The sequence below is a fragment of the Elgaria multicarinata genome, chromosome 17 (genome assembly GCF_023053635.1).
Source record: "Elgaria multicarinata webbii isolate HBS135686 ecotype San Diego chromosome 17, rElgMul1.1.pri, whole genome shotgun sequence".
In the NCBI taxonomy this organism is placed as follows: Eukaryota; Metazoa; Chordata; class Lepidosauria; order Squamata; family Anguidae; genus Elgaria; species Elgaria multicarinata.
This window is the reverse complement of record NC_086187.1, coordinates 19,958,511-19,985,893: the sequence shown is the minus strand read 5'-3', so window position 1 is coordinate 19,985,893 and position 27,383 is coordinate 19,958,511. Positions and strand designations below refer to the sequence as shown.

The 27,383-nt window shown below is 45.5% G+C and overlaps 2 protein-coding genes across 2 annotated transcripts in view; both read right to left on the bottom strand.

Moving 5' to 3' along the window:
* Positions 1-239: 239 nt before the first annotated feature.
* On the bottom strand, positions 240-761 carry BHLHA15 (basic helix-loop-helix family member a15). The gene has a single exon (XM_063143310.1). The coding sequence runs from the start codon at positions 759-761 to the stop codon at positions 240-242; it is 522 nt and encodes a 173-aa protein (XP_062999380.1).
* A 7,660-nt stretch (positions 762-8,421) lies between these two features.
* Positions 8,422-27,383, bottom strand: part of LMTK2 (lemur tyrosine kinase 2) — a 55,433-nt gene continuing 36,471 nt past the window's right edge. Inside the window, exons 8-15 of the mRNA XM_063143483.1 lie at positions 27,179-27,312; positions 25,332-25,416; positions 24,077-24,198; positions 23,058-23,207; positions 19,618-22,510; positions 17,133-17,268; positions 15,598-15,850; positions 8,422-13,423 (exon numbers count right to left, since the gene is read on the bottom strand). Of these exons, the coding sequence (XP_062999553.1) occupies positions 13,399-13,423; positions 15,598-15,850; positions 17,133-17,268; positions 19,618-22,510; positions 23,058-23,207; positions 24,077-24,198; positions 25,332-25,416; positions 27,179-27,312 (3,798 nt within the window). The 3' untranslated portion in view covers positions 8,422-13,398. The remainder of the gene's footprint in view (positions 13,424-15,597; positions 15,851-17,132; positions 17,269-19,617; positions 22,511-23,057; positions 23,208-24,076; positions 24,199-25,331; positions 25,417-27,178; positions 27,313-27,383) is intronic.

The following is a 27,383-nucleotide window of genomic DNA, read 5'->3' as shown; positions in this document are numbered from 1 at the left end:
AGGAAGTAGACTCACTCTGGGACGGGGGCCATTGAGCAGGCCTTGCCTTCAAAAACCCGGCATTTCAAAAACTTGGAAGCGTTTGGCAGATTCACAGATCACTTCGAACAGACCAGGAGCACATAAAACGGCCTCCCTGAGGTCCTTGGCAAAGAAAAGTCACAGGCTGTCGCTTGACCCTTCGGGCTCAGAAATGCACCCCGGGCGTTCCAGTCGCTGCCGCCGCCACCGCCACGACTTCAGCTGCCTTGCCTGAAGCTGTGGATCTGGGTGGAGTATTTCTGGAGCTGTTCCGCCGGCTCGTCGTCCTCCCCACACTGCTGCTGATAGTGTTCGTACAGTTTGGACCTGCTTCCGGAACCGGAGCCCTCGACGGGTGGCAGGTGCCCGTTGGACATCCGGAGAATGGTGGAGGTGAGCGACTTGATATAGTTTTTGGCCAAGGTGAGGGTCTCGATCTTGGAGAGCTTGTTCTCCGCCCTGACGTGAGGGATGACTTCCCTCAAGGCCTGGAAAGCGTTGTTGAGCTTGTGCATGCGCTGACGCTCTCGCTCGTTGCTCTCCAGCCTCCTCAAGCGCCTGTCTCTGCTGCTCCAAGGGAGCTTTGCGGGACGGGAGGCAGCCTTCGGGCTCTCCTTATTCCTCTTCTCTTTGCGCCGGGAACATTTCAGAAGCTCATCCCTGCTCTGGGCTGCCTCTTGGCACAAGGCGTCCTCGCTGACCGTGTGGCGACGTTTCACACCTTTGCTTTTGGCCTTCATGGTTGGCACAGTCGGAGACACTCTGTCACGGATACTAGTTCTTCTTCATTATGATCTCTTGTCACCAGAAGCTTCCGGCACCAACCAAAGGGCTGCTTTAAAAAGAGGACACCAAATTGGTTGCTGAAAGAGCCATAATTTCATCCTCATCAGGTCCCCACCCCAAGATGGACATTCAAGTGGCGAATTGCACCTGCTTCTTCTATTCACCCTACCACCACCATTTGATTTGATTTTTTTTCATTTATATTACACCTTTTTTCCTCCAAAGAACCCAAGGTGGTGTACATAACCCTCCTCCTCTCCATTTTAGTCTCACAACAACAACCCTGTGAGGTAGGCTAGGCTGAGAGTATCTGACTGGCCCAAAGTCACCCGGTGGGTTTCCATGGCTGAGTGCGGACTAGAACCCAGATCTCCTGACTCCCAGTCCAACACCTTAGCCACTACACCATCACCACCTACTGCTCCTGCTTGCCCTAGCTGAAAGTATGACCTCTGTGCTGCTTGGGCTGCCTCCTACCCATCCAGCCCGTTAAAGCCAAGACAGAAAGGAGATCCAGGTGAATGGGGAGTATGGCGCTATGACTACTGCAAACCCCTCCAAGTCATCTGATCCAGCCCAATAAAGACCATAGGTAGAGCCCATATGGATGTGTCCCCTATTTGCATCCCAGCTGCCCCTGTGCCAGCCTTCTAAAGCTAGCATAGCCGAGCGAATGGCGAGTTCAGCGCTATGACCACTGCACGCCTTTCGTCGGACCCAGCTCAAGGAAGGCCATATCGACCCATCCCTTTTGCATCACACCCTTCCTCAAAAAGCAGCTCAGGGCAACGCACAGGGGGCAGTTCAGTTCTGACCTGCACCCCCACCCCCTCACAACATCTCTGCAAAGTAGGCACACCTGAGAAATATAGCGTTGCCCAGGCCACCCAGCAAGTGTCACAATTTGGCAGCAGTCCAACCTGTACGGCCAACTCCATGTTGCAACACTCTAACAATTATACCACATTGTTGATAAATACTGTCCAATTGGCCTCATTATTCTGGCTCTCTGTAGGCTTTTAAAGTGTCAGGACAGAGGAGGACTGCAAAAGGATAAAAGAAGCCATGGCAGGGAGGGAGGTGGGAACAAGGAGGCGGGAACAAGGAGGCAGTGGAATGGGTACCAGTTCCAATATCAGTAGCAGACACCTCCCTGGACTCTTGTGGATGCTTTCACCAAAGCTGATGTTGTAAGTCCACTTTAGTACCCAAATTGTTTTCAAGGATTACGTACAAGAGGAGGAGTGAAGCTATTGGGCCTGTTCAGACAGGCTGTGATGTGCCTATATGTAGGCACAGGAGAAAACTCTGTACCCAGACAGAGACTTCCTTGAAGTTGCCAATGAGGTTGGTTGTACCGCTGAAGAGGCAAGCTGAAGAGTGGGCTGCCTCTTCGGCACAGGTTGAAAAAGACATAACCCTCTTTTTGCTTCCATTGTGGTTTCAAGAGCCACTAGCAGACTTTGGACCCACAGTTTAAGGTCTATTGGTTTAATGCTAAATCAGAAGTAAAGAAAGCCCCAGGAAATTACTATTCCAAAGCAGGGATGGGAGTAATACTACTACTACTACTAATAATAATAATAATGATAAAGAACAATAAATGATAAAATACATAATACTCAATTAAAACATAATATACATAATTAAAAACACCCAAAAACATTTTAAAAACATCTTAAAATTCCACTGGATAGGCCTGCCGGAAGAGATCAGTCTTTATAGCTTTCTTGAATGCTGGTAGACTGTTAAGTTTTGTGAACTGCCCGGAGAGCTCCGGCTATTGAGCGGTATAGAAATGTAATAAATAAATAAATAAATAAAGTTGACGAGTCTCCTCCGGCAGGCCATTCCACAGTCTGGGAGCAGCAGAAGAGAAGGTCCTCTGGGTAACAGTTGTTAATCTAGTTTTTGCTAGCTGAAGTAGATTCTTCCCAGAGGACCTGAGTGTGCGGGGCGGATTGTACGGGAGAAGGCGATCCCGCAGGTAGCCTGAACCCAAACCATAAAGGGCTTTAAAGGTGATAACCAACACCTTATACTTGGCTCGGAAACTAATTGGCAGCCAGTGAAGAGATTTTAAAACTGCTTGTCTTCTGTTGCATACCGCCAAGAACAGAATAGGAGGGACGGCACAACGCCAGAATCTCCATTTTCCTGTGCAGATGGCAAAATCTTAACAGTTTTGAAAAGACATGGGAACGAGTACCAAATCCAAATTTTGGGATTTTTCATTCCAAGTTTGAAAATGTTAAATTCAAGACTGAGCATAAATAAACACACACACACACCCCAAATCTTCAGTACTCTGGAATTCTAAGGCGAAACATATATTACCTATCGACTTGCCAGTTTCACTACCATTTCTATATAACGTTGAAACCCAAGAGCATTGGTGCAGAAACTTAGGTCCGGGGTGGGTGGGGGGAAGGAGTAAATCTAGATTGAGAGTGGTCCCAATCCAGACCCCCAGCGCTCCACAGCAGGCAATACCGCCTTACCCCTTTTACCCTGATCTCAATCATTAGGTGGCTTGTCAGCTTTTCTGCCATTTCTTTTCACCTCATTCTAAAAGGTTTAAATGCTTCTGCTAAGGCTTAGTTACTTGCATCAAGAGCTTGAAGCTAAAATATATTAGCATTTTTTGTATTTAGGCTCCACCCCCTTTACCTTTTTGTCTTCGGCCCCTCCCACCCCTGGACTGTGTCCCCAAGAGCGTCTTGAAAATGGAATTTGGACATCTGAAAGAGGTTCAGCACCGTTGCCCAACAGCCTCCATGAAATAGGTAGGGTTGGCAGCGTTAGGATAAAAATGCAAAATTTTTGCAAACGTCACAGCCGTCGCCCATGGAGTTTAATCCACGCCAGGTCTCTGCAAACTCTTTCTGGAGAAACACGTGAATCCATAATAAAGAGGGAGCCACCGAGAAGTTCTCCACCATTGAACAACCAACACTACCACCCAAACTGTTGCATTTCACAGGATGGCTTCCCAGGCAAGCATGCGGAGTCCTGGCTATGCCCGGCCCATTTAATCTGAGAGATGAAAATTAGAACTGAGCCACCTGGGAAATAAAGGAATATACAAGTAAAGAGCAGGGCTGTCTGTAGTGGTGTACTGGTAGATTGTACACAAAGGAAGAGAACGGTCTCAGAACGCTGTGAACTGTTTTATTGACCAAAAGCTTTTCATCAATAAAATAATTCACAGCATCCTGAGACCATTCTCTCCCTTTGAGTTCTCCTGGGATGCTCACCTGCCTTGCACCGTACTGGTAAATGGTGACACACAGCTGCGCCTAATGGCGCTCCCCATAGCCATGGCCCAGAAGGAGAGTCCAAAAATGCAGACAATCCATATCAAATTTAACTGTTTTCATCTCAACCAGCAGCAGGTCTTTTGTAAAGCCAATAGTAGGGTGACCATATGAAAAGGAGGACAGGGCTCCTGTATCTTTAGCAGTTGAACAGAAAAGGGAATTTCAGCAGGTGTCATTTGTACCTATGCAGAACCTGGTGAAATTCCCTCTTAATCACAACAGTTAAAGCTGTAGGAGCCCTGCCCTATTGACCAGATGCAAAAGAGGGCAGGACGTGCAGCTTTAACTGTTGTGATGAAGAGGGAATTTCACCAGGTTCTACATAGATACAAATGACACCTGCTGAAATTCCCTTTTCTGTTCAACTGTTAAAGATACATGAGCCCTGTCCTCTTTTCCGTATGGTCACCCTAGCCAATAGGTCTTAACTATCCATTCTAGATCAAGCCATCCCAAAATATTTTGCATTACAGCAGGGAACAAAGCCGTCGACGGCTTGGGTCCAAGTTATCTGAAAGACCGTATTCTCCCATGTGAGCCTGCCCATGCTCTGAGATCTTCTGGGGAGGCCTTTCTCTCAGTCCCACTGACATCCCGGGCACGCCTGATGGGTACACGGGAGAGGGCCTTCTCAGTGGCTGCTCCAAAGCTCTGGAACTCCCTTCCCAGGGAGGCTAGGCTGGCTCCCCCAGTTTTGGAGGCAGGCAAAAACCTTTTTGTTTCAGCAGGCTTTTGGAAGTATACTGGACCTGTGTTAATGTATAGGATCCCCCCCCCCTTTTAACCTGTTACCGTTTTTAACATTTTAACATGTTTTTAATTTTACTGTAGGTTTAATTCTATTTTAACTTTTGTAATTTAAATGTACAGTACATGTTTTAATTGTACGTATTTTAATCTTGTAAACGGCCTTGAGTCCCAGTACTGGGAAAAAGACGGGATATAGATAATAACAACAACAACAAATATATTGTCGTTAGGAAAATTCATTCCCCTACCCCTGTGAGAATTCCAGCTAATTGCAGAGGGAACAGGGAAGTCAGAGAGCCGTGGCTAATAAAAGTGTCCCTTGAATACAGCGTCTCTGTAAGCCCTGGTTCAGCTCCACCACTGCTAATCACTCATCCCTGCATAGTTTAACCAACCATTAACAAAGCAAGAAAGCACCAACATTCAGGGGACATCCACCTTCAGCAGCCCTTTCAGTGGGCAAACCGGCGACAGAGACCTGGATCCAACCAGACCCTGGATAGCAAAAGCTCCCTTGTACCGTACATAGCTTTGTTCCTCTTCTGGTTCTTCACCACTCACGCTCACCTCCCTGCTGGACCTCTTTCTTCACACAGGAGAGATGAACTTCACACACATTGAAATCTAAGAGGCACACGCATTTGTTGCATTCGCAAGTATGTTCTCGAGTACGTTCTACCAGACGATCGACTGCAGTGCCTAGCTGAACGTACATGCCATGGCCAACCGGAGTTTGTCTGTCATGTGTGAAGTGGCCCTTGGACATTTTTTGCATGCTAGTAGTGCTATTTTCAATGGCTACTAGTCCAAGTGGCTATATGCTACCCCGCTGTCAGAGGCAGTATGGCTATGTACGCCAGGAACAAGAGGGTGCTATTGTACTCATGTCCTATTCGTGGGTTTCCCACAGCCACTGGGTGAACAGAATGGTGGACTAGAAGGGCCTTTGGCCTGATCCAGCAGGGCTCTTCTATGTTTCTCGTCTATTCGTCATGTACTGTTGTTACTGCCTTCCCCAAGAGTTCCAGCAGGAAGCTACATTTATAGCTTCCTTTTAATTTCATGTTACTGATGCAAGACTTCGGAAAGCAAGAGCTGGTGAGAGAGGTCAATAATAATCCAAAATAAGATAATATGAATAAGAGTAATAGAAGACATAAAGCTTTTTTTTTTAAAAAAATGGATGAAATATGCAGTCATTCCCCAATTGTGGTTCACTGTAAATGACCTTTTTATTACTCTCCCTTCTCGGTTTTCGACCTCATCACCCGGCCTTTGATAGTGATGGTTCTGAATGGCAGAAACGAAGTAAATGCCTACCTGATGATGGAGCAGGTGCCGGCAGCATCCCGAAAACTCTAAGCCAGCGTGGACCATAAAAGCGAACAGCCCAGCAGTGAGAAAATGTTTTTTTGGCACCCAGGACAGCAAGCTGTTTGACTTCTCCGGTCTCTTGCAGACTGCAGACTGGGGCAGAGACACGTCACTTTAATGCACAAACAGGTGAGAAGGGAGGAGTTTGGCCGGATCAAGTCTTTGGCAAATAATCCAAAGAGTGTGTGCAGCAGTTGTGGCATTATGACAAAAGGGGAGTGCGTAGCCGTTGAGGTTGGCACTTTGCATGGGTAGTGCAGCATAAGACAGGGATCTTAAGGATTTCTGGCATTTCCCCCTGCCCAACCCATTGTTTCGCAAGAAGAGGGGGGGTAACTGATGAGTCTGGGAAGGGGTGTAGCTCAGTGGTAGAGCCCGTTTTGCATGCAGGAGGTCCCAGGTTCGATTCCCAGCGTCTCCATGTAGTGTTGGAAAGAATCCTACCTGAAATCCTGGAGGGCTGCTGCCAGTCAGTGCCTGGGTTAAATGAACCAATGGTTTCTTATATTATTATCTCTTTCTCGCTCATGACGGTTTTTCTGCAAGGGCATGACGGGCTTTGCCAGGTCATGCTGCCTTTTACAGATTCAGGAATTTCCTGACAATTGAGCATGTTTTAAGTAGGGCTGCTTTCTGGATGTTGGTGTGGATGTATTTTGGTAGGGCCAGTTTCTGAAGGTTTTCTGTATAGTTTTTTAATGTGATGCCAGTGACTGATGTGATTAATGGAATAATTGTGACCTTTTCCGGTTGCCATAGTTCTTTGACTTCCATGGCCAGTGGTGTATTTTTTCTCTCTCTTTTCCTCTTCCTTTTCAACAACATTTTTGTCATTGGGTATTGCTATGTCGATGAGGTATGTGTGTTTTTCTTTTTTCTCTATGACTGTTACGTTTGGTCGGTTGCAAGGTATTGTTTTGTTGGTATGAATTGTTCTGTCCCAGTATATTTTATGATCTGCATTTTTCAAGATTGTTTTGGTTGAGTATGTATAGTATGGTGTAGGTTGTTTGATAAGGTTGAATTTGACAGCCAGTTGTTGTTGCATTTATATCCCGCCTTTTAGTCACCCAGTAAACTTTGTGGCTGAGTGCAGACTGGAACCCAGATCTCCCAACTCCCAATCCACCACTACACCACGCTGGCTTTCTTTAGGATCGCCTCCTCCCTACATGCCTTCCTGTGCACTGCAATCAACAGAGGTCCTGCTCCAGATTAGTACAAGCAGCAAGACCTTTACAGTTGTGATGTATACATGATAGCCTTCTGGCTCCCCAGGGAAGTCCTCCCAGCTCTATCTTTAAGGTCTCTCCGAGACGGGCTTTTTACAGAAGGCTAATGGCCGCTAGATTTGTTCGGCCCCTGCTTTTTCGTGGTTGATTTTATTGTTAGGCTGCTATAATAATTTATCTTTAGCTTTTATTGATGCTTTGTTTTTTTAGTTGTAAACCACCCAGAGAGCTTAGGCTGTTAGGCAGTGTAAATATGTAATAAATAAATATTGATCACCACTTTGAAATTATTTTTTAAGTGAAATAAAAAAAAAGAGGTGAAAAACCCTGGAGACCAAACGAAGGAAAACATCTCACTATCATTGCCCATGAGAAGACTGAAATTTCTCTGAAGTTCCTACGTGTAGCCTCAACTATAAGATAGCCCCCAAGAGTGAAATTTGATCAGCCTCAAACGTGAGCTACCTTTAAGTGCTAATCTACAGTGTTCTTCACCCGATGGCATCTGGCCGGAATAAAAGTTATGTCAAATCCGAGGGACAGAAATCAGACCGGAAGAAAAAATAAATAAAGGATGTTAGTATTCCATTTGAACCATGGCCAAGCCTGAAAACCAGTCAACCTGGTTGCTCATTTCTGGCTGTTCTGCCTTCACCACGCTTCAAATTCCATAGGTGATTAAGAACCCGTTTATCCATCCTAGCAAAGTTGCCTTTTCAAAGTTCAGGCCGCAGAACTTTAAAACAACATAATCCTAGAACTTTTTGTACCAACGAATCGAAATATGTGGAGGATGCAATGCATTTATTGTCAAAGCTACAAAAGCGTCTCAGAAACTTTTGAGCCGGTGGCCGGGAAGGGAGCATAGTTCAATGAGAAAGCATAGGCATTTCCAAGCACAGATTAGGTGGCGGAATAAATGGCGCGTGGGACCCCCGTTTTATAAATATATACCTTTATTTTATTTCGAATATTAAATAAGGTTCTTTAAATTACAAGCAGTCTTGAATCACACTAGGCATGATCAATGTACAGTAGAAATATTACAGTTCTTTAAAATTTACAGTTTAAAGACAAATTCGACCTGAAATTTCATTAACTAGCATATTGCCATAAACATCAGACCTGTATTAAATTCCAATTAGGAAAACCTTTCCCCTATGATTCTGTTACATAAATTTTCCTCATTTACAAAGAGAGTAAAACATTATATATATACACATCAACTGGTACCATTTACCATTAGGTTACACCTACCACTGTGCAAGATCATTAAACGGAACTGAACATCTTAAATTCATTCAAGTTTCATTTGAAAATAAAATAAAATAAAAACCAGGCTGGTGGTACACAACACTTATATTTATCTGCATTCTCTTGTACTTGTCTCCTCTACAATTACCCCGTAAAGACTTGATTTTTAAAAAGGATATTTTATACAACTTAAAGCTGACGTTAACTTCTTTTTTGCGAGCCATTCTTATTTATAAGGCTATTTTCTTATAAGACCAGTATGTTTCCAATTCCACCTTCCAATCCAAATAGCCATTTTTGCCGCCAATGAAGTTTCACCTGAATGTTTGTTCCTCTCCTCTAAAAATGTCTAAACAAGCTGGCTCTCGAAATAATAAAAATAACATTAATCAGAACTGTGTACAAGTCAATCTAAAATACTGATGATTTTTTAAAAAAAAGTAGGCATGAATGGCTCTCATCAGTGCTTAGCCACCGATTTAAAAAATAAAGAAAAAAGAATCAGTTCATTTCCCAAGGAAGTGGCGGCTTTTACCTTCTCGCGTATGTGCAAACAAACCTGGAAAATGTAGTGTTTAAAAGCCTCCTCGTTTTGTTCAGCTTCTCGTTACAAATGTGACACCAGCCTTCCCCAGTCTGGTGCTGGACTACAAAACTCATTTCCCAAGCCCCAGCCAGCAAAGGACGGCCCCAGTTTAGAAAAGGCTCATGAGCCCTCCCCTCACCTAGTTTTTCCCTTCTAAACTATGTAATTTCAGCCTGAAACTATGAATTTCTTTCTCTCTCCGCTGCAAATGGGGCAGTTCAAGCATCATTCTGTACAACAGGAGGAGGCAGAAAAGTCCTGTTTTGCCTTACGACACCTCCCTCTTCCCATCCACTCCCCACCTCACCATCCCCATTACAGGGAACTGGCACAACTGCAACATCTGGATTTATAGGACTGCAAAGCCCTGGTTCAGTCCCTCCGTAACCGTCTTCCCTGCCTTTGTGCAGCACAGATGTTCCTCAAAAGCAATAATGACAGACGGCCTGGTCTACCGGAACTTTTGGGCAAAGCTCTGGTGCTTTCATGATAGCCAGAACTTTACCATGTGAAGTTATTTTCCAAGCAATTCCTCCCTCTCCTGGGAGGGCGGAGAGAATGCGCCGGCTAGATCTCTACCTATCGCGCAGCTGTTAAAGTGCAAAAGGAAGAGGAACCAAGAGAAAAGAAGCCACCCCTAAGCCCAGGTAGCAGCCGCAATGGCTAGAATAAGATTCCCTCATAGCGACGTCTAGACTTAGGAGCGGCTTTCCTTAGTTATGAACACAGAGGTCTTCCCAGTCCTGGAGAAGCTGAACGACAACCAACACCACCTTGGCTGCTAACTCACACAGATTCCCCACGAGACATCCAACTTTCACCCGGGTAACTATAGTGCAAAAGAATACAGGCGTCAGGTCATGGACCGTACAATAAGAGGCTTTAAAAGGTAGGAAGTCCGTCTTCAAGGAAACGTTAGGAAATTTGAACAGCTGGCCTAGATTTGTGAACGTTAAAAGTCCACGATTTCAGCTAAAGCAAAGCTAAGTTTGGAGCCGAGCGTTTTAAAAGCTTTGGTAGCCAGAGGCGGCCCACGCCCACGCCAACCCCTCGCCCACTGTGGGAGCGTATCTCGTTTTCATGGTGTAGAGCAAGAGGTAATTCGGTACTCTACCTTGCCAATGAAACAGATAACGGGTTCTCACCAGAGAGGCCTCAAAAAGTCATGGGTTTGCCATTCATGTGATGGCCCAAAGAGTCAAACTTATGTTCGATTCTAGTCACGGAGATTGGAAAATAAAAAACCATCTCACTGACTGGCGCCAGCCGCATGAATCCATTGCAAGAAGCGTTTTCAGAACGCTCCAAAAGTCCGAACGCCTCGTTGTGAGCTGCAGCATCTAAATGGCTGGGATATAGCCATTGAGCTTTCATCCGTAACATGGGATTGTGCAGCACAGGTACTTCGGAAAGAGGGCCGGGGCAAAGCTTCAAGCCCCTGGAGAAAATCCTGGCATGGAGAACCCATGTACGTCGCTGGGATGAGGCTAGTCAAAGTTTCCACGCTTAAGAGGTTAAACAAAAGCGAAGGGGAATACCAACATACTTGCTTCACTTAATCCTTGTAACATAAACCAGCTTCCCCCAACCTGGTGGTAGCTCCAGATGTGTTGGACTACAACTCCCAACATCCCCAGCATAGCTAGTTGGGGGATGCTGGGAGCTGTAATCCAATACATCTGGAGGGCACCACGTTTGGGAAGGCTGACATAAACCATGTTCAAGCTCATGAACTACAAGGTCCAAGGCCTAACGCTTCCTGCCATACAACTCCACATCTCGTTGCAATCTCAGCATAGCAAGTTCAAGGCTCTCATTTGAGCTTCCCTTCTGCTTTTAAAATCACCCAGTGATGAAAGAGCTGGAAACAGATGGAGGAACCTGACCCAACCTGGAATGGCTCCCACCTTCAGCCAGAAATCTGTCGAAGGACCAAGCGGCAATTTCAAATGGGCCCAAGGCTGCCGTTTGCATTATAAAAGCCAATTCAAGCACGCACCAACGCTCGCTCGCTCTTGCAAAAACGCAAGGGGGTTCGGCGAACGAGGCGGATCGCGTTACAAGGCAAGTTGGCACAGGAGGGGCACGTGGCAGGCGAGCGTACAAAGCAACACGATTCTCAAGCGACGTTCTTTTAAAGCTGAGTTCCTTGCGGATTGGGGCTCTATCGTTGGGAATCGGAATGCATGCCAGTTTCTGCCAGCCATGTGGCTGACAAGATCCAGCCTGACCGGAGGAGAAGGGTGAAGAACCGGGGGGAGGGGGAGACGGGAGACCAACACTTTCATACATTCTTCAGTAAGAGGGTTTTAAAACCTACCGACGTTCACATCATTTCCGGATGTTCTTTCTCAGACCCACAGCGGAAGCCTGTGCAGGTCAGCTAGATTGTTTTTTTTAAAGAACACCCCAGAGTATTATTTTTTTTAAATCCTCTCTTTCTGCCAAAGCTGTGGCTGAAAAATATACATTACATGTTCGTTTTTGGAGTGAGGTAAATGAAGATATACACGTTTTACTGAGGGCGGTATACGCGCATGCATGCACATATTCTATGTGTTATATCAAAGCTGCGTTCGCCATGCTCAGAAAGTCTCCATCAGGAGCAAGAAGCTCTAGAAAAGCCTTTTAAAAATGCCCTGGAGGATCTGGGTCTAACCAAGTACTGCCTGTTAGCCCTTAAGTTCCTAGTAGCATCCTTAACGTAACTGAACCATTAATTTTAGGACCATTCTCTCCAGCAGCAAATGGGTGGGTGGGTGAGGGACTCTATAGCAGCCTTCCTTAATGGGGGGGGGGGTGTCTCCAGATGGGTTGGGCTACAACATCCATCATTGCCATGGAGGTGATGGGAGTGGTATTCCAACACATCCCAGAGGACGCCAGGGAAGGGAAGGCTGACCTACAGGACACTCTGACTACAGGAAGCATGGAAGATCCAAATCTACATTGAAGATTGTTGTGTCGCATGCAAATGTTTGAGATCCAGAGAACCCCAGATAGACCCCAGTGAATCTACTTTTATTAAAGCTGCTTCTTCACAGATACCTGACTTCGAAAGAAAGATTAAGAGCAACCGCATGAGTTAACACATCCCCTATTAGACAGCCTCTATAGAAATGCTGACAGATCCCTGAAGATGAGATGAGCAATACTAGAAGTTACCCGGTAACTAATATCATCGACATACACACACACACGATCCCAGAATCTTTCAGACTCCTCCTGGAAAAAAATCCTATGACACCACTACCACCAGTTTTTAGCCATCTAAAACTAAAAAGTTGATTCATCAACCAACTTTACTGCAAACGGATAGACTGAATCGCCCCTTTAGAAACATGAATAGCACATAAAGTTCCAAAAATTAGTAATTTTGTTAAAAAGAAAAAAGAAAAGAAAGGAAGACAAGTGCTTTGCGCGGAAAGGGATGCAGGAGTACGAAGCGAACCGGTTCGACAGGCCGAAGCGACAACTTCTATCAATCAAAGAGCGAAGAAGGATGGCTTTGTACAACGCGGGGGGACCTGGGAAGGATAGCCAATAGTGCATCTGCAGCTAAGCAATGGGTGAAGACTTCAAAATATGGCTTACTACACAACAGCTCTCAGCCAGGCCATTTCAAGTGACAGCAACCTTCTGCTCAAGCTATGTACAATTTTACATGTTCATATATCGATAATACATGAATACAAAAGAGTATGTATGATACAATCCTATATAGAAACCAGAACATAACCATTTTACATATTGTTACAAATTGCCTGGAGGATACTTCAAGTACCGGGTTTTGGGGCGGAAGGGGAAGAAAGAGAGGAGGAGAAAGCTAAGCACAGAATATATATGTATTTTTAAAAAAGGAAATGTAAAATGCACCGGTTTCCAAAGAACAGAACACTTATGAAGTAGTAAGGTCCACCTTCACGTTCACGTCTTGATCAAACGTTGCCTTCGATGTCGGTCAACCGCTTGGTTACTGGATTTCGGCACACCTGCCTTATTTTCAGATGCAGCTGAGTAAAAAGCAGAGGAGTCCTGACAAGCATCACTGAGTATTCAGAGAAGCTTCAGCCGCTCAGTCTTTCTCTCCATCTTCACTGCTCCCTGTTGAAAGGTACAAAGCCATTGGGGTAAGGGAAAAAAGAACCTGAGACATTCTACCTCGCGAAGCAGTCACTTCAAGGCTGTTGATTTCCCTTCAGGCCTACTTCCCAGGGAACTTTTCCTGGAGAAACTTTTTTGGAATGAAAAGGGGAAAATCTGGGGGCAGCAAAAGTTGTTAGAAGAACACAGCTACGTTTTTGTTCAAACCCCCACTTATTTCAAGACAGATTGCGCTACGGCGGCTTCCCAGAAGGTTGGGCCCTGGATCTCCCCGCTGCCTCAAAGGTGAGATTCTGATGTGTAATCATTATCCATCTCCTGTTATGAAATCCACCCCAGGGAAACACCTGGAAATCTCTCGGGCACAGCTGTCTAAGTCACACACTTCAATGTCACCGTTTAGGACACGGAAGAAAGCGACACTATCTTAAGCACCGGCCTTATTGATAAAAGAAGCAAAGGCGCTTATCTAATCAGCACATTTCATACCAGTGCAAACAACATTTCTCTCCTGAAGCTAATAGGAGCCAGATATCAAAGACCCGCAAGTACCAGGGCATTGAATTTTAGTTTTATTTTATTATTGCATTTATATCCCACCTTTTTTCCTCCAAGGAACCCAAGGCGGCGTACATAATCCTCCTCCACCTCCTCTCCACTTTATCCTCACAACAACAGCCCTGTGAGGTGGGTTGGCCGAGAGTGTGCCTGGCCCAAAGTCACCCAGTGGGTTTCCATGGCCGAGAGGGGATTAGAACCCGGATCTCCCGACTCCCAGTCCGACACTCTAGCCACTACACCACACTGGCAAATAAGTGGGGGTTGCTAAAAAATATCCTAGTTCGATGATGATGATGATAATAATAGAATGAGCCAGGGATGAGCTTGTTTATTTGGTGTGCTTTAAATTCTGGAGGGGTTGGGAATTCTTCCTGGCAAAAAGGGCCAGCTCAGGACACTGTGCTTGCACAGCTCCCCTTTATTTCAATGAGGATTTGGCAGGAGAACTACCCGGTGGGTCATGTGCCAAAGGCCAGACTGATCTGCCTCCAGTTCCTAAAGGAACTTAAAATCCACAACTTCAGCTTGCCCCATGGTAAGGCCATGTGTGATGGCGAGCAAGTGTGTGTGTGTGGTGGGTGGGAGGTGTTGCATGGGAAAAGGTACTAGAAAGGTATAGACCACAAAGGCTAAATGGTTTAGGGCAGGGGTCTTCAACTGATGGGTCTTGACAGAAAAGTCGGTCGTGAGATCAGTCCAGACGGGCTGGGCAATTGTGAAAGTGGGTCCCATGTTGCAGGTTGGGACTCCAAGGTCTGGACCAGTTGAAGACCATTGGTTTAGGGGACACAAAAGGAGATCCATGACCAAGGTGCAATAATTTAGGACAACAAACTCTCTAGACTCTGCACATCGTCCGTCTCTCCAACAGGGTCCAAAGCAGTGGCTCACAAACTGGGATTCGAACCCGGCCCACCCGGGATTCTCATAGGGCCAACCCCCCTTCACCGGGATGTACTCCCTTCCCCCACCCCACAACCACTGAACCCTTGGTGATTTCCTGTCTTTTGTGCAGGTTACTCTGCCCCCATTCTACAAGGCTGAAATGCTTCCCCTAAGCTTAGTTACTGACACTAAAAGCTTTCAGCTAAAACATGTTAGTAATGGCCTGCTGGAGGAGCTTCGTCAACATGACAGTCTTTTAGCATTTAAAAAAGCAATAAAGACTGATCTATTCCGGCAGGCCTACCCAGTGGAATTTTAGAATGTTTTTAGGGTGTTTTAATCATGTATGCTATGTTTTTAATCAGTTTTTAATGTGTTTTATATTCACTGTTGTTCTCCGCCTCGGTCCAAGTGGAGAGGCGGGTAAGAAATAAATTATTATTATTATTATTATTATTATTATTATTATTATTATTATTATTATTTTAGGGCCTGTCCTCTTTTGCCTTCAGCCCCATGGCACCACTAGAACGTGGCCTCTGAAAGCTTCCACGAAAGGAAATCCGGCCTTTGGGCTCTAAGAGGTTCCCCACACACCTGCTCTAGAATAGGAGAGGTCAGTTTAACTTTCATTTCTGGTGCATAGTTTTAAACATCTTTCAAGAAGCTTGTGAATCAGCACTGCTCAGGAGCCACCCTGGCGTAACAAACCGAAAGGAAACACTTGCCTCCTTGTTCGATGTCAGAATCCGTCAGGTGAGTGAGCGAGAAGCTTGCGATGTTCGCCGGAGAGATAGAGAATCGGGAGTAAGGTAATGGACGGGACCAGTTTTGTTCGGGGCTTCGAGGCAGCGGCGGTGGAGAGAAGTATTTGGAGGTCTGAAGAGAAGGCTTGGAGCTAATGAAACTGTTTGCTGCCTTTGATATAAAAGAAGGCTCCGGGGAAGAGAAGTCATCGTCCCATTCGAAACCGCCACCTAGAACAAAGCACACACCGTTAATTATATAAAAAAAGACAGAACAAAGGTGTGGCGTTACCCACATTTCTATTCCCTTAGGTATGTCTGCTTGAGTATGTCTAGAGAGTGCGGAATGTTGGACTGAGTGGGTGTGGCTGGTGATGCTGTGGAAAGGGGGAGGAGTCTATATAGGGGGGAGATGAGTGGTCTGAGGGGTTTGGTTGGTGATTGGGTTTAGGGTAGATGGGTTTAGCTGTGTGATTTCTTGTCAGGAGTTGTGTGAGGAGTGAGTGAAAATAAGATCATAGGGACTAAGAATTGTTATTATTAGATCGGTTACTACCAGTATTATTAAGAATACACAGGATTGGAATATAATTCAAAGGAACTAAGAACTATAAACTACAATAAACGTTTTCTTTATTTTTCTACCATAAAACCACCTGTCAGTTTGGCTGTGTCTCCTGCTCTATTGGTTCTTAAATAAACATATTACATTAAACCTTCAGCCTGCTATATTCACAGAGAAGCCTTTTCCAAATCTCCTTACCTTTTCCCTCTGCTATAAGGGAAAGGTTATACTTTTCTTTTTACCCCTTCCTCAGGTATTTAAGTGGTGGTGCTTAGCCTGAGGGAGGTGGGTGCATGTCAAAGCCTTGCATGTGAGGGCGTGGCGTCGCAAAAGGCCACAACACCGTGGCGACAGGCTCCCAATTAACTCTAATTACATTCTCTTTTCTCTGTAGATTATGCTTAAACCGGATGCATTGATCATTCCAGGTAACCTGACAGGGACTGCAAGAGCAAATCATTGATTTGCATCAACATCACAGATTGAACGTGGGACCTTCCGTATGCAAAGCATGCGTCCCACCGCTGAGCTACAATCCTTCCTTAACATCCTTGTAACATCAACCAGAAAAATATACCGCAACCAGATGAAATTGGAGGAAGCTTGGATTTAGACTCCTGTATCCCAAAAGCAAAATTCATCACATGTGGCAGTAACGTTTTCCAAGTCATACGCATCCCTTACAACAGCCTTCCTCAACTTGGGGCACTCCAGATGTGTTGGACTACAACTCCCAGAATGCCCCTGGCTGGGGCATTCTGGGAGATGCAGTCCAACACATCTGGAGCGCCCCAGGTTGAGGAAGGCTGCCTTACAAGAAGGTATTTGGTAAGAACACGTACTTGAAGCAATTTTGAACGTAACCTTTTTGCTTCGGGACTATGCATCTTAATTTTATAAGGAACATCCTCTCAGAATACTTAAGAGTTTTACCCAAGGTCTAACTACCTTCTTCATCTGTAGAGCTTTCCGAATTTGTAAATTTATTCAAGTAACCAAGGCCTGAAGCAGGAGCGGGAGTATTGTTAGAGTCTGAGTGGTTCGATTCTGCAGTACGATTTCCGAGCTCTTTGGTTGGTGTTTCCTAATAAACCCAAAGAAACACAATTAGCTTGCATCGTCTTCTACTTGGGATGTTTTGCCAGGCAAAACACTATTGAAGGTCTATTATTATTATTATTATTATTATTATATTTGTATCCCCCCTTTTGCCCAATACTGGGCCTCAAGGCGGCCTTATAAAATTTAAAACATAAACATTTTAAACCTAGGGAAAGAAATGTACCAAAAAAATTACAATATTAAAACATAAAGTTTACAAGTCCTTAACATAGATGGAGGGCCAGATTATTCTCCAAAGGCCTGCTGGAACAAACAAGTTTTTGCCTCCTTCCAAAAGCCCATCAAGGAGGGAGCCAGTCTAGCTTCCCCGGGAAGAGAGTTCCAAAGGACTGGAGCAGCCACCGAGAAGGCCCTCTCCTGTGAAGATGGTGGGACTGAAAGAAGGGCTTCCCCCAAAGATCTCAAACACCGTCTTTCAGATAACCTGGACCCAAGCCATCTAGGGCTTTCTAGGTCATAACCAGCACTTTGAATCGTGCCCAGAAACAGACTGGAAGCCAGTGGAGCTGTTTTAACAGGGGAGTTGTATGCTCCCTGTAACCAGCCCCAGTCAACAGCAGCCTTCCCCCAACCTGGCCCCATCCAGATCTGTTGGACTTAGTACTCAATATCTCTGGGTTGGGGAGAAATTAAAGCCTCAGTCCCACTTCAGCAATTTGCAGCAGGATTTTGGGGGAGGGAGTGTGTGCAACACGTGTACGCTCCCAGGTTGGCACACATAAGATTGCCAGCCCAAGCCATTTTTCTACTTTATTTGCTATGTAACAAACTTTTTCTAAAAACAACCACAACCACACAAGCAACAGGCAAAAACTCTCACAAACCAAAGTGCCAAACTTCCAACACCCACAAAACAGCCAGCCAACAGTCATCCAAGAAATGCAGACTCGGTCCTTGTAATTTCATCACTACAGAACTGAAGTGAGAAAACTTGTTCATGAGACCATGCCAAGTCGTAGGGGGCAAGCCATCTTGACTAAATAATTCTCCCCACCCCCACCCCCACCACCCATGATTGCTGAGCACACAAAAGTGTCTTTGGGGTGGGTGAGCAAATCAATGTAATTTCTGCACGTCTTTTGATCTCAAATCTATTTAGTGTCATCAAAAGGAGATTTTAGAAAAGAAAGACCCAATGTTTTGAACAACACCCAAAACACTTCATCTGAGGAACTCTGAACCATTCTGCAAGCCAGCTATAGTTCAAGTTACAGGAAGCCAGATTCCATCCGGACATCAGGAAAAACTTCCTGACTGTAAGAGCAGTACGACAATGGAACCCATGGCCTAGGGAGGTTGTGGGCGCTCCCACCCTAGAGGACTTCAAGTGGCAGCTGGGCAGCCATCTGTCAGGTAGGCTCTAAGGTGGATTCCTGCATTAAGCAGGGGGTTGGACTCGATGGCCTTCCAACTCAACTATTCTATGATTTCTAGGCCTTTTCATAAAAGGCCTAAATTTGCTGTGCTAGTTTGCCTTCCCACAAGGTATAAAAGGCACCTTGTGGCTATCTCATTACAGAAGTGAGAACTAGATACACAACCTTGGTGTTTTGTAAACTAGGTCAACTATTTTCAGAGAGAGAGAGAGAGAGAGAACACACATACCGTTCTAACTCAAAGAACTACAGGCAAAGCCAACGTGCTTCATAATTACAACTGTAGGTTACAGTGACCACCAATTGTGTTTTAAGCTCCATGTGCTTCTGTTCTTAACTTGTCCCCACTTGGCGTAGTTAGGTGCAAAGAGTTTTTGGACCTATTTAAAAATAAGGACCATGCAAGCATAGTTCAGGGCACACTTTTGTTCATACTGGATATGCTGGGCACCCACTGAGCAGGAAAACGAGGCCTAAACTGAACAGACGAGTTATATTTAGTTAACTATACTTCCCTACCTCGGTAATGAACATAGTATGGGCCTAGAGCACAGTTTGGGGACATAATAAACTTATTCCGAGGTGCTCTTATTTTAGAATGAATGATCAATTCCAAATGCTATAACCTCGGTTTAGACCCTTAAACGTTACAAAGGGCCACACAAATTCAGGCTTTTCGCTTTTCCTATGACTTCAAACTCACTTGTTTGTGCAAGCTTTTAAAATTTCTTACTGCCACAAATGCCTGTATGCGCAAACAATGGAAATGCAAACATTCCTCAAAGAGTGAGTGGCGACTCGGCCTCCTTCTTCTACTCCTTGCTTTGCTACAGTGAACACACACTTTACACAGGCTTTATCAGGATTTTCTTTTCCCAATCCAGAGCCTGAGAACCAAAGATAAAAAATAAAAAGGAATGAAACATAAACGATACCTGATCAAAAAGATAGACGGTGACGTCATCAAAGAACGTTACTGCTTTTCTCTCGTTCTTCAGAAAGCTTTCGGGAGGGTTGTTCTGCCCCAGTTGCTTTGGATGCTTTAGCAAGCTCTTTAGATGTTTGCCATCGTCCCGATCAGTAAGAATGATTGGTATTTGATGCACAATTTCCTCGTCACTGTCAGAACTAAGCCCATGAAGATGGAAAGTTCTCATATCGTCCTCAGAATCCTCACTGTTTTCATCTTCTTCGTCAGCATCCTCTCCATCCAACGACAGATCAAGCGTGCCAGAAGCATCGAGTTTACGAAGGTATTTACCTTCAACGTCTGGCTCTTTCAACTTGTGACCTTCCAGGTGGCACAATAAGGATTTTTCAAAGATTTCATCAGGGCCGTACAAGTTAGGCGTGTGCTTTAAATCTCTCTCGGGAAGAAGGTCTGCTGTATTGGTGCCTGTGCAAGACACACTTCTGGGGGAATCCTCGTAGGTTTCAACTTCATCATCAGTAGGCTCAGGATCGACCATAGGTAGCAATAAAGTTGCATCGCCACCTTTATGAAGACGGTCCTGCTTTGCTTCATCTGTCCCATGCCCCTCTAGCCTCCTGTCCAATTCCAGACATGAACTGGAATCGTTAGTGAATTGATCACCTGCTACCTGATTGCCATCTGCCCGATTTTCTGCATTTCCGTTCTTTTCCATTTCAAAATAGTCACCACAAGTGCCATCCTCTGATAGTTCCTTTGGTTCGGCTGCCGTGTTTACAACTTCAGATTTCTTGTCTAGTTCAGAATCGTTATCAGAAAAATAGGCAGAATCCCTGTACGAATTCTGGATGCCACCAAAAGTAGTCTTAGATACGGCTTCAAATCCGTCCATGACATTAGTTGTATCCGAGTCAGTATTTACATCTGATGACACAATGATCACAGGATTATCATGCAACAGATTATCACCAGCCGCACTAGACAAAGCAGTGTCTTCACTGGAGTTGCTGACAATTAGGTGTGACGTCCATTCAGGAGACTCAAGGTTTTCAGTTTCGTAGCCACTGTCAGCAGGTTTATCGGGTGGCAAAGGTTTCTGGGGACCCTGACCCACTAAAGACTCTAAGACCTCATTAACATCTAACGAATCTAATGAGTCTGGTGTATCTACAGATTGCCCCATGCTCTGCATGGGAGTTGACAAACTGTCTTCTAGTAGACTGTCATGACTTGTTCGGTCTGAAGGAAGGACAGATGGAATCGCAACGTCTTTAACGAGAGCCTCTGTGTTACATTTTTGAACCTGAGCCAAAGTTTCATCGTCTTGCTCCAGAAGATATGCACCATCTCGTTCTAATTCAGACTGCTTATTCTCCAAGTCATGGATCAGCTCCCCACAACCACCACCGTTATATTTAAGTTCCTGGTTGTTTCGCTTTTGTTCTCTCTCTTGAGTGTGGAGTGCAATGCTATGACATGGGCTAGATCCATCAGCTTGGCTTTTGGCATTTGGAGAAAGTGTTTCAGTCAAGCCGGCTTCAGGGACTTGATCCATTCCAAGATAGGAGTAATCAATACTGCGGGCAGAGTTATCATCAACTCCTACTTTGGAAAGGTTTCTTTCAGCTCTTGATAAAAAGGATACGTGCTGCTTATCCATCACAGGTGCGCTAGAAGGAATTTGACTTTGCACAAGATCCAGGGCCAAAATACTCATGTTATTTGTACCTATTTGAACAAAACGCTCATCTTTACGAACTGCAGTATTTCCAGCCATTTTATGTTCCACCCCTAGAAATTCCATATTTGGTGATTCTAGCATATTTCTGCTGTCGGATGCTCCGTTGAGATCACCCCCACCAGCTTTATTACCCAGTGAGCCTTTTAATAAATTCTTCTCTTGAAGGAAAAGAAAGTTATTGCACAGCTCTTCTGAAGTCAGGAGGCTAGGATCAGCTTGCTGCGTGATATCCTCGTGCGAGTAAACAGCCTCATTTTCAGAGGTGTGTCTGGGACTTCCTTTCTTGGGCTGATCCACTATAGATTCCTCTAGATCTGAATATGAAACTGCTTCAAACTCCACATGAATATCATTTATATCAGCTAACTCAAATCTATTTTTTGTATTTGTCAATGGTTCTGTTCCGGCAATATCGCTAAATCTACTTTGGAAAGGGCTGTCAGGGCCAGTGACTTGCAAGCCCTCTGCCTCGGGTTCTGTATTGTAACAGAAAAAGTCCCCATCTGTAGAAGATTCAGCAGCATAATCCCCAAGGACCTGGAAGCGAGAGTTTTTGTCCTTTGGAACTTCATGGCTGTCCACTTCCGTCGTCAATATGGCAGCCTGGCTATCGAAGTTGACATCCCTGCCTCCGCGCTTCTCTTCTAACTGGATGTAATAATCGTTTCCAACAGACGGTTTATGGGCATTGAATACAGGAAGTTGCCCAGGTACGCAAAGCGAAACTTCCTGCCCACTTTCATCCTGAGCTCCAGCCCCTTGCTCTGTAAGCGTATTCTCAAACACCTCCACTGGGAAGAAGATATTCGTGTAAGTCATCCCTTCATCAGGACTGGCCTGGCCGCCTTCAAAGTGGTCGTGTTTGGCTGCCTCCCAGATGTATTCAAAGTTGAGCCCCCTACTTGTTTCGGTTACCGTGAGGACTTCTTCCATCTCGCGGCCAAACCTGTTGCCCGTGAAATGATCCAGAATTGGAAAGGCGGAGTCATCCAAGAGTTCCCTGTTTGAAGTATTGGGCTTGAGATCATCCCACTGTTCGGGATCAATCACTGAATCCCTTTGACTCTGCATACGGAGATAGGTTAGAAGCTTACGTACTTCTTCTGCTGTTGCTCTCTTGTCTGGAGGCAACCAACAGAACTGGAGAACTTCATACCTATGAGAAGAACACATTTTCAACACCTATGAGAAGAGCAAATTTCCGGCTAATCTTCTTTAGTTTGTAAAATATGCTAGTTTACCTCCACTGATAAAATCCCTTCGGCATTTTTTAAATTATTCTTCTGACTAATTTTTGACATTACAGAAGATAGCGCTATGGCAGCCTTCCTCAACCTGGGGCGCTCCAGATGTGTTGGACTAGAACTCCCAGAATGCAGGCATTCTGGGAGATGCAGTCCAACACATCTGAAGCGCCCCAGGTTGAGGAAGGCTGTGCTATGGTTATGTGAACAGACTGGACTACTCCATACCCCAGTTCAATTTCTGGACAACCACAAACTTACTTGACTGGTCGTGGGCAAGCCGCTATCTATCAGCCTTTGCCATTTCGTACCAATCTATAACTATACTAAAATAACAAGGGTTATTTTTAAAGACTGAGAAAATGCATGAAGCACTTTGGACGCTGCATATTTATACAGTGCGTTTCCTAAGCCTTATTTCATACATCTCGATATAAACTTCAAAGATTCCGGTTTTACCATCGATCAGAACACGGCTGTTCAAGGCAGGGCTCCAAGAGCTTGGTCCGTTTTTCTTTTATGACCTGCATCAGGACCTCATCATCCGATAAATCAGGGTAAGGCCTTGCAGCACTGCTGAAAAGCTCCCATAGCGTTACACCCAGTGACCTGCAAAAAGAAAGCCTTCAGTAAGACGTCGGATCACAACATGACTACCCCAACGTGGTACGTGGGCCATAAGCCATGAGCACAGGAAGGCCAAACCTCTCATTCTTTAATGTTCGGTTTTCAGCTTGTTCATTACCAAGGGACAGATTGAAACTTTACCACAAGCTGTTCCATCTAGTGCTTAAGTAGATCGCAGTGAGTGAAAGAACACACATGCACGGGCCATGTAATTAGCATGGCAGGAATCACACTGCAATGTAGCATAGACAGGGCTAACCTGAAGTTTTGGGTTTTTTGTTTAAAGGGAAGCCAATCCGCTCTAAGCCCCAAAGTTAAGGCACAAGACACCAAGGAGTGAAATAGACCTTTAGATGGTTATGATTTCTTTTATGGGGAGGGGGGGACCCTCTGCAAAACATAATACAGTTCTACTAGTAAAACCCAGCCTTGAAAATACCTATTCTTTGGATATTGAACACCTGTAGATTCCCTTTCAAGGGGAGCACTGGACAATTCAACATTGGCATTCAGAGGAAGTGTTCACCTAAGACTATGCCATGGTTTAGAAGATGCAAAGACGACTTAACCTCATGTGTTCCATCTCATCCTCCCCGTCCTCTGTATGCAAGAATGAGAAAGCTTCTGCTTTCGTTTTGGGGGAAAACAGAAGCTTGCCATTAGGTACAAACTTAAGGAACTGTGTGTTCTCAATACTCTTCATTAAAACAGAAGCGCTCTTCTCCTCGCACACAGAAGAAAGGCCAACGCTTGGGCAAGCTTATTCATAGCTTATTATGCTTTAGATGTTATTCCAAACCGGGCCGGACGCCTTCCATGAAAATGCCTTAGTGTGACTATAGTTTTCGTACCAGATGTTACTGTACTTTGTTTGCTCGGCTGTTAACAGCCTGTCCTGAAAGCTCGTCACCAACTCTGGTGCAATCCATCGAAGAGGCACAAGCTTCTTTTCATCTGTTTCAATATAATCTTCCTGTCATTTCAAGGAAAAAGCCAACGTTAAAGAGAAGCCAAAACAGCATGCTAGAAATCAGGTCAACAGCTTTTTCGACAAGCCTCAGGTGTTCAGCTACACCCTAAGACTAATCGTTGCAGAGAATCATGTAGGCCTTCTCTAAGAAAGTCTCTAAAATGAACCTCCTTCCCCCCTATTGAAGCCTCGTGTGGCGCAGAGCGGTAAAGCAGCAGTTTCTGCAGCTGAAACTCTCCCCACGGCCTGAGTTCGATCCCAGCGAAAGCTGGTTTCCGGCAGCCGGCTCGGGTCGACTCAGCCTTCCATCCTCCCGAGGTCGGTAAAATGAGTTCCCAGCTAGCTGGAGGAAAGGTAATCATGGCCGGGGAAGGCAACGGCAAACCACCCCGCTATAAGGCCTGCCAAGAAAACGTCAGCGAAAGCTGGCATCCCTCCAAGGGTCAGTAATGACTCAGTGCTTGCACGAGAGGTTCCTTTCCCTCCTTCCCCCCTATTAAAATGTTTCCTAGGAATTAGGAATGCAGAAATGAAAAGCCAGAAGCTGGGGATGGGGGCGGAGGGTGGCGAAGTCTCAAAATGATGCTAAAAGTGGGGTGTGGGGAATATTATTGGAGAATATGATACGCTCAACAGGTTTGGTGTATAGTCTTCAGGGTCAATGCCTTGAATAAAACACCACAATTAATTGCATAGAAATATCTTTGCCCCAGAGGACAGTGACAGACTGAAAAGCATCGGGTCCTCAGACGACGTTCACATCCTCCAGAGGCTGCTTTTCATATTAAGAAAGCACCCAACTCTTCCCGTTTGATTCAAAAGGTTAGATAACCCTTTCTTTCAGCAATACGTAGCACTTCCTACATTGCACCACCCCACTGATGTATCCAAATTTGTGCACTGCGAAAGAGATGATGCAGGGAACATTGAGAAATCTGGCATATACCCAGAACCACAGATGAGTACTACAAACAAACTAAGATTACAATATCAGCAATCAGTCAAGCCACTGCATTCAGAAACATGCACGCCTATACGAAAACACCGGGTTGTAACTTTAGTAGTTCCATTTGTCAGTAACTAAGCCAATAATTAATGCCCCCTAACTGATGCTCTGAAATTAATATTTAGCTTACCTTGTACCTACTGAATCCTATTCCATAGTCTCCAACTTTTACGTTTAAATCAGATGTAAGGAAGCAATTCCTTAAGGCTAAATCACTGGGGGGAAATTCAAAATATTGAAGTGAGAACAAAAGAAAGCTCAGACAGTAAAAAAAAAAACCACCAATAATGCAGCTAACGTAACTGAGTTCAGCTTACTCAGCGTCCTACGACATTACAGCCTTACACGGCTTGCTTCTAAAGGGCACCAGCCATACCAAATTAGCACGAAATTATCTGACTTAGAACAGAAAGCCTGGGTTCAAGTCCCCAATAAACCGTGAATTCACCTGGTGGTCTTAGACCATGTCTACTGCAAAATGAAGCCGTGGAGGGCTGGGTGGGATGAGGAGAGATTTGGGGCAGAAAACTGGGGCAGGGCCCCAATCCAGCAGCTGTTACTTTTTTCAAAATGTGGCTGGTTTAAGCACATGTCTTTTAAACACATGAATAATGTAACATGAAATTTGGCCCTTGAACTCTAACTAACAGATCAGCCTCAGAATACCGCTGGACAGACTTAGTAAAATAGGACCGGGGAACTTTGGAGTGCTCTGGGGGATGGCTTGCACTGGCCACTCCATTCCTCCCCACTGCCACCAGAAGTAGCAGCACAAAGGGAATCCCAGCAATTCCACTGGGAAACCATTCTGCCCATTTCCTAGCAGAATGGGACTCCCCACAGCTGTCTGGCTGGACCCCCAATCTGCAAAGAAACAGGGTGTGTGACCACTGGGGTCTGTTTCTCTGTAGAAACAGGAATTCTGCTGAGAAATAAGGTGTGAAAGATCCTTCTCAGAGCCTCGTGTGGCGCAGAGTGGTAAAGCAGCAGTTTCTGCAGTTGAAACTCTCCCCACGGCCTGAGTTCGATCCCAGCGGAAGCTGGTTTCAGGCAGCCGGCTCGGGTCGACTCAGCCTTCCATCCTCCCGAGGTCGGTAAAATGAGTACCCAGTTAGCTGGGGGAAAGATAATAACGGCCGGGGAAGGCAACAGCAAACCACCCCGCTATAAGGCCTGCCAAGAAAACATCAGCGAAAGCTGGCGTCCCTCCAAGAGTCAGTAATGACTCACTGCTTGCACGAGAGGTTCCTTTCCTTCCAAGATCCTTCTCAGCAGGATCGCTGGGACTTGGGGTGGGGTGGCGGCACTAGGACCAGACAGGGGCTGCACAAATGTCCATCGCAGGCCGTGATGGTGTTAGGAAGCGGCCTTGTACTATCAGAACATTGGTCCATTTAGTCCGGTATTGTCGACACAGACTGGCAGCAGCCCTAGAGGGTTTCCGGCAAGATTCTTTCCTAGCCCTATCTGGAGATGCCAGGGATTGAACCTGGGAGATTCTGCATGCAAACCGTGCGCTCTACCACTGAGCCGTAGCCCCTTCTGATGTTGCCTGTCCCTGGAGTCCAGTGGGGCAAGCAATTCCGGTAGGTTCAGTTACCAGCTCAACAGTATGTCGACACAGATTCAAAACTGAAGAACCATGGGTGGTGGTGGTGGGGTGTCTGTGATATGAAGAGACTGCTGAGGGGGTGCCTGGATGAGGCCAGTGCGCTGTGGCTCCAGCCCCCATTCGGTGAGCTCCCAACCCAGAGATGGAAGAAGCCCCAAAAGAAACAGCCGGAGCAGGCAGGCATCTCCATGGTAGGGGTGGGGGTGAAGGGGAGGAGATGGAAAGGAAAAAGGCTGAGCTGCAAGATTCAACACGGCTCAGAACTTTGTTACATCTGAGTATCTCAGAATCCGAGCTTTGCCTTTAGTCTTCGTCGAAGGGTGCACGAAAGAGAGGCGGCAGCGTTAGCGATTTGGAAGGCTTACCCATGCACAAAATTATGCTTATGCATTACGGCAAGTCCAGCAGCAATCTCACACGCCATCCTCTGCAGTAGCATTATTTGAGAGTCCCCTTTAATGTTCTCCTGTTCGTTGCAAAGATACATTTTCAGGTCACCCTGTAAAGCAAGTTTAAGAACACTCATCAATGGCGTCTCATGCTGGTTGCACCTAACAGGTATTTAATGAA

Coding starts and splice junctions, on each gene's coding strand:
- BHLHA15 (XM_063143310.1), bottom strand. CDS start 761: ATGAAGGCCAAAAGCAAAGGTGTGAAACGTCGCCACACGGTCAGCGAG.